This window comes from Elephantulus edwardii, unplaced genomic scaffold, assembly GCF_000299155.1.
Source record: "Elephantulus edwardii isolate Elephantulus edwardi_28Jun2011 unplaced genomic scaffold, EleEdw1.0 scaffold00247, whole genome shotgun sequence".
In the NCBI taxonomy this organism is placed as follows: domain Eukaryota; kingdom Metazoa; phylum Chordata; class Mammalia; order Macroscelidea; family Macroscelididae; genus Elephantulus; species Elephantulus edwardii.
The window spans coordinates 1615311-1625623 of NW_006399997.1; the positions used below are offsets into that span (position 1 = coordinate 1615311).

The following is a 10313-nucleotide window of genomic DNA, read 5'->3' on the forward strand; positions in this document are numbered from 1 at the left end:
TCCCTAGCAACATACTTTCCCATCACAATACGTCTTTTAATTTCCTGGCTGCTGGTGCCGAGAGTGTTGATTGTGAAGCCAAGCAAACTAAAGCTGTGAACAATCTCAATCTCTTCACCATCCATCCTGATGCTGCCAATTGGCCCAGGGGTGAGAATTCTTGTCCTCTTGATATTGAGCCTCAATCCCTATTGAAGGCTGCAGTTCTTGACCTTCTGCTTCAGGTCCTCCTCAGTTTCAGCAAGCAGGGTTGCGTCATATGCATAACGCAGACTGTTGATGAATCTTCCACCAATCCTGGAAATTTTTGTTTTCTTGGCGTTGAGATATAATTCATATTGAAGGCTGCAGTGTTTGAGCTTCTGCAGCGTTTCAATTACCCTTCACTTTCAGCAAACCAGGTTGTGTCATCTACATAAGGAAGGTTATTGATGAATCTTCGTCCAATCCCTACACTAGATTCTTCTTTATAGACAGGATTATGTTATTAAGTGTGGTGCAGTCGGAACCAACTCATAACTGATCCTACAGTGGATTTTCAGAGACAATTTAATAACAAGGGAGATTTACCTTCCTTCTCCCGATGAGGAGCGGAATTCAAACTGTATGGCTTTGGGTTTTTGCAGTAGCTGTCTTCCCATTAAATCACCAGACCTCACATTTTTAGGATTATAGTGTGGAATAAATCTCCAACTAAGTAACAACTTCCAATTTTACTTTGTTTTTTAGAAAAATTTATTATAACAGTAGCTTGGCTTGGAAAATTATTTAAAATTCGAGCTGGAGAAATTAAACTGTAAGAAGTGTTTATCAGAGGAGAAGCGAGTTCCTACGCGGGGCCGAGCTAGGGGCGGGGTCTCGGGCGAGGCCCAGCCCTTGCTCTGTGCCTTCGCGCGTGCGCAGTGGCTCCACCCGCCACTAGGTGGCGCGAGCTTATGCGTCGGTGTGACGTCCCGGCGCGCGCCGCGGTGCGTTGCCGGGCAGCCATGGCCGCTAGCGTTGAAACATCTGGGGATGAGGACCCGCTGTGGAACTTTGTTCGGGATTTGGAGAAGCGAGATGGCACGGTTTTGCGGCTGCAGCAGTACGGATCTGGCAGTGTGGGCTGCGTTGTTTGGGACGCTGCCATTGTCCTTTCTAAATACTTAGAAACGCCCGGGTTTTCGGGCGACGGGGCCCACGCGCTGAGCCACCGGTCGGTGCTGGAATTGGGTTCTGGCACCGGGGCCGTGGGGCTTATGGCCGCTACTCTCGGGTAAGTCTGGCGATAAGGGAGGCCTCTTTGGCCCAGGCATACCTAATTACTGACGTCCTACCTTTATACATCCATCAATCGACGTTATTTTATAGGGCAGATGTTGTAGTCACCGACCTTGAGGAATTGCAAGACTTACTCAAGATGAATATTAATATGAACAAGCACCTTGTCACTGGTTCTATTCAAGCCAAGGTACTGAAATGGTTTGTATGGCCTTTCAGCTTGTTTTAAGATAACGATTTACGTTTCACTGACAGCATAGTTAACACCAAGGGGACTTTCTGGTTCTTCGAATAGACACAGAGTATGTAAAAATTATTAAAGTAATCGCTAAATGTTTGTGTGACTTTTTTTAAGGGGAGAAGAAACAGAAGACTTTCCTTCTCCACCAGACTACATCCTGATGGCCGACTGCATATACTATGAGGAGGTAACTGGTCCCAGAGACGGCCTGTCTGTAACGAATTTTGTATGCGGAAGCACACACTTCTGTTAGTTACAGTGGGATATCGCCCATGACGTTTTTAGTGTGTATTGAACTTTTGTCTGGGTTATGTAGGTTTTATGGCAAAATCGAAGACAAAAGTCTTTGCTGTAAGTGCTAGTCATGAAGGCTGTGAGTAAAGGGGCTTGTGAGTTCAAGATCAGTAAAGAGAAGACATAGATCACCAGAAACCACATACATACACATAATCATTAATTTATAGATGTGTTGAGGAAAAGGTTTCTTGTGTTTTCCTTAAGGCTTCCGTAATGATTTTACCACTTGGAATTGTTAGGAAGCACAGAGTTTTTGTTTTAACCCTCACTGTCAAAGTAAATACATTAGCCATGACATGTTGGTGCTGTTGTGTGCCCTCGAGTTGGAACCAAACCTCGATTACTGCCCACTTTCTCCCATGAAGCAGCTGGCAGTTTTGAACCATGAGCCTTTGAAATTGCAATGCACCTTTCTTACCACCAGGCCATTAGCACTCCCCACATTGACATGGGAATTGTTCTATTACACTCATTGGATTATTTTTCTTTAAAAATTCAGTTCAGGGGAGCTCTGGTGGCCTAGTGGCAAGACGCTGCACTGCAATCCCAGAGGTACGTGGTTCAAATCCACCAGATGCTCTGCTGGAGAAGGAGGGGCAATCTCCTCCTGTACTAGTCAGATCTGATTTGACAGTACACGTAAAAAATAATATAATAAAAATTTTAAAAAAATTCAGTTCATATTCACATGTCAACATTTATTTTTTAAAAATAATGAACACTGAGTCAACCTGTATTAGACTTGGTTTGATGGGGTAAGTTGTTGGTCATTTGAATTTCAAGTTAAACTTTTAAGAGTGAGTGGATTCTGTTTTTTTCCCCTAGAGGTTATTCCAAAATACATAAATGTAAATCCTTTCATGGTAGTGGAAATCAATACAATTATTAATTAATTAAAAGGAGTTTACCGACCATTAGTTATATTTTACTTCTATAATTGAAATATGGCTGGATCCTAGAGGGGTTGCAATTATTCCTCCCCTCCCCCCTTTATTTTTTCGAGCAGAAATTTTTGAAGTTGTAATCAAACATGCTTCTCTTTTTTAAACAGTCTTTGGAGCCATTGCTGAAAACTCTGAAAGATCTCAGTGGATCCGAGACTTGTATTATATGTTGTTACGAACAGCGAACAATGGGCAAAAATCCAGAGATTGAGAAAAGATATTTTGAGGTAAGTACTAGCTCTATCCATGTAGTGATTATCCTTCAGGGAGGCAGTTGGTTAAGAACTCAAGGAGAGGATCTTTCACATTTCTTCTAGCTTGCTAATTGCCCCCTTTCCTACCAATTTTAGCGTTGGTTTTTTTCTCCTAATGTTTTCCCCTTTCTATCAGTTTGATGTGGTATGTTCAGAACAATGTAAAACTAGTGACATCGTTCGTTATTTTTTATCTCTGTATTTTTTTAGAACATTTTCAGTTTGTGCTTCTCTATTTTCCTCTCTATTTTTTTAAAATCACTGTTCTAGGTGTCCTGTCTTTTCAGATTTTTTATCCCTCCCCTACTTTTTCTTTTGAAATGATGATAGATTTGTGGAAAATTGTGAAAGCATTATATGCAGTGCTATGTGTCTTTTCCTCAATATTAATTCATTCTTTATAAAGACAAATATATATTACAACTGATGACTCCTTAGGGTGCATCTAAAACCTTAAGTCCATGTGTTTCAAAGTAGAGCTGTGTTCCAGAGTGTACTCAGTGATTCTAGTTTTCAGCAGGAGTTTGCCAAGCTTCTTCCAGAGACCTCTGGGTAGACTCTAACCTTCCAGTTAAGCACCTGAGTGTGATAACCATTTGTATTAACTGGAGTCTACCTGCTGGTTTTTTTTTATGCAGTGCAGGCTTTTGCAAACAGCAGTCACCTTCGTCTTAGCTGTCTGTGCTATATGCATTACATGCACATGTACATTATTCCTATAGGTGTGTTTTATTTAAAAATATGGTATATAATTGTTTGATAAACTAGAACTGTTGTAGTTTAATGAGAGAGGACATGTATGACTAATAGCATGTGTTAACTGTAAAACGAAACATACACTTAAAATAGATTTAAACATTTTATTGAGGTAAAATACCCACATTTCAAGAACTCCCCTTTTTCCTGTGGATTAACACAAGTGACACCCAACATTAAGATACAGAAAATAGGATTATGACCCTTTTATGCTCCTTTTCCATCAGTGCTCCTTTAAAAATCACCACCATTCTGACTTTTGTCAAGTTAGATCGGTTTTATTAATGAGATTTTTAATATTCTCTCTCAAATTTATAGCTCCTTCAGCTGGACTTTGACTTTGAAAAAATTCCTTTGGAAAAACATGATGAAGAATATCGAAGTGAAGATATTCATATATTATACATCAGGAAAAAAAAATCAGTAAGTAAATTCCTGACTCATTCTCTGAGGAGATTTCATTAGTTTGGCACCCTCTCTGGGCTTAAACGTGATACACATGCATTGGTTAGAATGTGGATAAAGAGCTATTGTTTGCTGGACTCAGGCACCAACTCTCAGCAATTGGGTCACTCAACCTACCTAAATGCTCTTTGCAAAGGTTCTTATCAAGTCTAAATTTTTCAAAAATAATTATCACCTGTAAAAAATTACATAACTCTTTAAAAGCTACTATTATTTCTGAGAGATCTAAAAATACCAAGTCTTTTAAAATTTTTTCTGGTCTTTTAAAATAGCTTTAACAAAGTAAAATGAAAGAGCCCTTTTTAATTAGAATTTCTGTGTATGCCCTCTTTTTAGTGCTACTTTTACCTGTTGTTATAGCTATACAATATATAAATTGTGTGACCACGTAGAATTGAGTCTATAGAAAGGATGAATTGCATCTCTATTTTTTAAACCCTAAGCCTTTTGTATATATGACTAAAATATGGCAGCACTGTGACAAACAGTATGGATTATGGATGCTAAATGTAATTAGCCTTACCTTTTACTTGTGCTTTGGTGGAATTTATGATATTGTTAGCTGGCTGAATTTTAGCTGAAAGCAAATATAAAACTGATTGTAAGGAAGGATAAGGGGAAGAGCACAGTAGAATTAGTAATTTGTATCAACTAACATCTGTATGCTGTGTTAGAGACAAAAAAAACTAAAATTGTTTTATACTGTAAGTAACCCAGTTTTCCTTGAAGTTGTTTTATAATTAGAATCACCTAGGGCATAAAGATACTTAGTTTTATATTTTATATACTATAAAATTGGCAACACATAAAATTCAATGGTTCACAGAGTGGCACAACCTCTCTCTTTTAGAACATTTTTTATCACCCTAAAAAAATCCCATTGTGCAGTTCCTACCCTTTTCCACCTGGCATAAACAATCATCAACAGGTTTCTTTCTCTAGTTTTGCCTGTTCTCAGCATTTTGTATAAATGGTGTCACGCAACATATAGCCTCCTGTGTCCAGCTTCTTTGACACAGCACTATTTTCAAGGTTCATCCATGTTGTATCCTGGGTTAGCACTTCACTCATTTTAATTGCTCAATAATGTTCTTTTGTATGGATATTTTATACTAGCCATCTATTCCTCAATTGATGGACATTTGGGTTGTCTCTGCTTTTAGGATATTATGAATGCTACTGTGTACATTGATGTAAAAGTCTTTGTGTACACCTATATTTTCAGCTCTTTTGAGTATATGTCTTGGATTAGAATTTATAGTAACTCTTTTTTTAACAGTTTGGAAAACTGCCAATCTGTTTTAAACCAGAGACACCAATTTACAACTCCACCATTGTGGGTTCAAGTTTCTCTACATCCTCACCAACACTTTTCATTTTCTATTATTATAGCTGTTTCAGTGGGTATGAAAGGAGCCCTGGTAGAACAGTTATTTAAGTGCCCCAGTCGGTAACTTGAGAGGTCCGAAGTTCATATGCCACAGGAGAAAGACGTGGTGGCATCCTGCTCCTGTAAAGATTTCAGCTTTAGATTTCACCTTTAGAAACTGTATGAGGCATTCTACTCTTGGCTATAAGGGCAGGATTGACTTGATGGCAATGAGATTTTGCTTCTTGTTTGTTTTCGTTAGGGGGTATTAAATAATACTCATGGTGGTTTTGATTTGCATATTTCTACTGATTAATAAGAGAGTTCCTGCTGATTTAGTGGTAAGGAGTTGGCACTGCCAATCCAAAGCATTCATTCTACCAGCTGCTCCACAGAAGAAAAATGGCAATCTCATCCCATACGCTTCATTACCTCTGAAAACCTACTGGAGGATGCACTATGGATCGATTCCAACCCAAGAGTACATAGTAACAAGAAATGACTAAATAATCTTGGCATTGTGGTAAGGAGTCGCTGCCAAACCAAAGGGACAGGGTTCAAATCCACCAGCTGTTCAATTGAAGGAAAGTACCCAGTCTCTTCCTGTGTGGTTTACAGCCTCTGAAAACCCACTAAATGATCATCTATGAGTTGGTTCTGACTCCACAGCACATAACAAAAAAATAACATTGAATGTCATTCAGTTCATGTGTTCATTGGAGAAATACTTTGGCTATTTTCAAACTGAATTATTTGTCTGGATTGTAAGAGTTCTTTAAATGTTGTAAGTCCTGTATCCTTAGGTAACACAGGAGATGCAAATTCTTTACCCTGTTCTGTATGGTCTTTACTGTCTTCATACTGTGTTCAGTTTATTACTTTTAAAAAAATTAGTGGTTAAGTGCTTGAAAGGTATGATTTCTAAGTAAATACTTCTGGCTCTGGGTGTATAGGTGCATGCACTAGGTTTTTTTTTTGTTTTGAGAGTTTTTTCCATTCCTGTTACACTTCAAAATTGATTCTGTGTTAACTTTTTAAATTAGTTATAATTGTCCTTATTTGACTGGCTTATGTCACTCAGCAAAGCTTGTCATAATGTATCCATGTTCTACTGTATTTCCCAAATTTTGGATCCTTTTTAGTGATGTGTAATAGTCCACTATGTGGATATACCACAATTTCTTTATCTATTTATTTGTTGATGGACACTTCGGTTGTTTCCAGTTTTTTTTTTTTATTTTTTAAGTAGTGTTGCAGTAAACGTGGATGTTAGTATGTCAGTTTGTGTTGTAACTCTTAATTTTTGGGGTCTATTCCTAGTACTGGTCTTACTGGGTCAAATGGTGTTTCTGTTCCATATATTGTAAGGAAGTACGTTGCTTTCCATACCAGTTGTACCATTTTACATTCCCATTTGAAATATAGGAGCGTTCCAATCTCCACGCCCTTACTAGCATTTGTTGATGTCTTATTAAACATTGCTGTTTTTACTGAAGTAATTTGCACCTCTTTTAATAGCTAATACTCTTGAGCATTTCTTCATGTGTGTGTATTTGTCAACTGATGAATGTCTTTGATGAAGTGTTTGTTCATGTCCTTTGCACATTTTGTAAATGGCTTTGTTTTTTTTAGAACACATGAGCATTTTAATTTCTTTTAATTTTTTAAATTTTATTATTTTGTGTGTGTACTATCAAATAGGATCTAACTGGTACAGGAGGAGCTTGCCCCTCCTTCTCCAGCAGAGCATCTTGTGGATTTGAACCATGTACCTCTGGGATTGCAGTGCAGCTTCTTGCCACTAGGCAACTAGAGCTCCCTGTAAATGGCTTGTTTTATTTCTTTTTGAAGTATTCCATCAATTTTAGAGATTAATTCCCTTGTTAGATGTGTCATTGCCAAATATATTCCCTCAATTTTTAGCCTTTATTTTTACCCTTTTGGAGAAATCTTTTAATGTATAAGATGACATCAAATTGATTACTACTCATAGTAACTCTCTTTACGGCATATCTGAACCATGATCTGTCCTGTACCATTCTCATGATCTCTGTCATGTTCATACTCATTATGGTAGACACTGTCAGTCCATCTCATTGAGTATCTTCCTTTCTCTCATTGATTTTCTACTTTTCCCAGCATAATGTCTCTCAAAGTACTAGTTCCTCTTGAAAATATGCCTGAAGTAAATGAGGCAGAGTTTCAGAGTTTCACCATCCTTTCTTCTAAGGAGCACTCTGATTGTACTACCTTAAGTTCAGATTTATTTGTTCTTTTGGCTTGTCATTAAGCTTCATTTAGTCGGAACTGACTCATAGCAGACCCTCCAATTGAGTTTTCAGAGGCTGTAAATTGCATAAGAGGAGATTGTCCATCTTTCTCCTGCAGAGCAGCTGGTGGATTTGAACCACATGGCTTGTGCACCTCCTTAGCACTCAGCCACCTGAAGTGTCGTGTTCTTTTGACATTCAAACCTCTTCACAAACCACAGTTTAAAGGCATTTTGATGTATATGAGATCCCATAAATCTAACTTATCCTTTCTTGATAGTGTGTTTTCAGTTACATTTCAATCTGTAGTGGATAGTTGATGCCATGGATTAGGACTGCTAAGTTTGCCTTATTTTTATTCATTCATAGTATTAGATTTTACACTGATGTTTTTGATTCCTCTAAAGTTAGTTTTCTATGGGTATGAGGTCTGGCTTTTGATTACATTTTCTGCAGAGAGAGCCAGTTTTGCCAGTGCTTCCTGTTCAAGAAGCTCTCCCCACTCCACCCCCCACTTGTTGAATTTCATCTTTATCAAAGTTCAGTTGTCCATAGATGGATTTATTTCTATGATCTGTATTCTATTCCATTGGCTTGTATATCTGTAGTTGTACATATTGTGTCCTTTTGAAATATGAAGGATTTTAATATGTGATGGCCAATTTTTGTTGTTTCTTTCTTTGCTTGTGCTTTAAACTCACCGGTGTCACGTTGGAATTGACTCATAGTTGACCTCCAGTAGGTTTTCTGGAGGCTGTAAACCACAGAGGAGTTATTGTGCATCTGTTTCTCCTGTGGAGCTGCTAGTGGATTCAGACCACCAGAAGGGTGCTGTCTTTGTGTTGGATACACAGCTCTCTGTGGACTGTACTACCAGAGCTTCCCTTTTAGCTTATGCTCTAGGTGTCAGCAGAACCATTTCCAAGCGCTTACACACCTTTGTTCACTTGAATTGCCTTTAGTGCAGTAAGCATAATACCTGAAATTATCAGGTGCTTAGCAGTCGGTTCTGACTCAGAGATCCTGGATACAAAGTGTGAAGCGCTGAGCGAACTGGGAGGTTGGGCAGGGAGAAAAGTGCAGCAATGAATGAATGGAAATCCAAAGTCTCTGTAAACTTTCATTAAAATTAATAATTTAAAAAAAAACAAAACAAAACAGCAGTGTGAAGCACTGCCTCACCTTGCACCATCTTTGTAGTCATAGTTGTGTTTAATTAATGGTGAGAAATCAATATTTAGAAGTTCTCTTTTTTTCCTTTTAGACATTTGCATCCTGAAGACTTTAGTCTTCTTAATCCAAGCCTTTTAACAACCCAGATAACTTAAGATGTGAATGAAGCATGTGAACACAGCATGAGAAGATTGTAATCATCGATTTTTCAGCATGTTCTTAAAAATACAATCCATAGATGGCAACCACGGTGACTGCCTGCAGTAAGAAAACTAACTGACTACCTGCCTGCCAGTGGACCTGAAATCCAGTTTAGGTTGCTTAGCCCAGCATAAAGTTCAACACAGAAGAAACATTGTGAATCATTCACTTCTCAGATAAAGTTAGATAGGTTATTGAAGTTAGCTTGAATTTTGCCAAAAATAAATAGGAAGTAACATGGTTAACTTTGTGTATTTTGAGGAAGCTTGAGATAAATTAATCATATTTATTAAAAAATATTTTTATTACTATATTATGAATGTAAGACAGTAAATTTTAGTTTGTATTTGAGAAAATTTTTTGAAACAAAAGGTTTTAATTTTATACATAATTATGTAGTTTTTATCATGTCTTCCCTTTCACTGCTTTTAATGTAATTTTAATATTTAAATGTTCTTTTACATTTAAAAGCTGAGAATATTATTTGCTTATGTCAGTCTAAGCATTTCTTTTCCTCTAACATCTATTTCTATGTGATATTGATAGAAAATTAGGAGCTCTGGTGGCCTAGCGGTAAGAAGCTACAATCCTAAAGACACACCAGTTGCTCCATGAGAAATAGATGGGGCAGTCTCCTCCTGTGTGACTTACTGACTCTGAAAACCCGCTGAAGGGTCTGACTGGAATGCACATAACCAACACCACCACCATCACCATATATTTCTATGTGCTGTAGATAGTAAATTACACTGTGATGAGGACTAAGGCAAAAAAGACAAATCAGGACATTTGGGGAAGGGGAGGTATTTATATTTTTCATTTGAATATGATGTGAGATTAGAATAGAAAGCCTAAAGTTAGTATATACACACACATATGTATTCCTACATACATACATATACATACGTATGTACATATATATATGTATTCTCAAGGAAAATCTGACTTAAAAACTACTGATTTTAAAGCTATTTTCTTTGTATGAAACAGTGAAAGGTTTTCCAGTTGCTATAAATGTAACTATAGAAATTTAACAAGAGTTTTTTTGCTCTGTTTAATCTACAGTATTGTGATAATCATTTA

General features: G+C 37.4%; 1 protein-coding gene across 1 annotated transcript; it reads left to right on the forward strand.

The window, feature by feature from the left end:
* The first annotated feature begins 943 nt into the window (after positions 1-943).
* On the forward strand, positions 944-9278 carry VCPKMT (valosin containing protein lysine (K) methyltransferase). The gene is made up of 6 exons (XM_006899204.1): positions 944-1255; positions 1351-1461; positions 1616-1688; positions 2850-2969; positions 4071-4175; positions 9121-9278. Exons 1-6 carry the CDS (start codon positions 987-989, stop codon positions 9133-9135), a joined length of 693 nt encoding a protein of 230 aa, XP_006899266.1. The 5' UTR covers positions 944-986; the 3' UTR covers positions 9136-9278.
* Positions 9279-10313: the final 1035 nt, after the last annotated feature.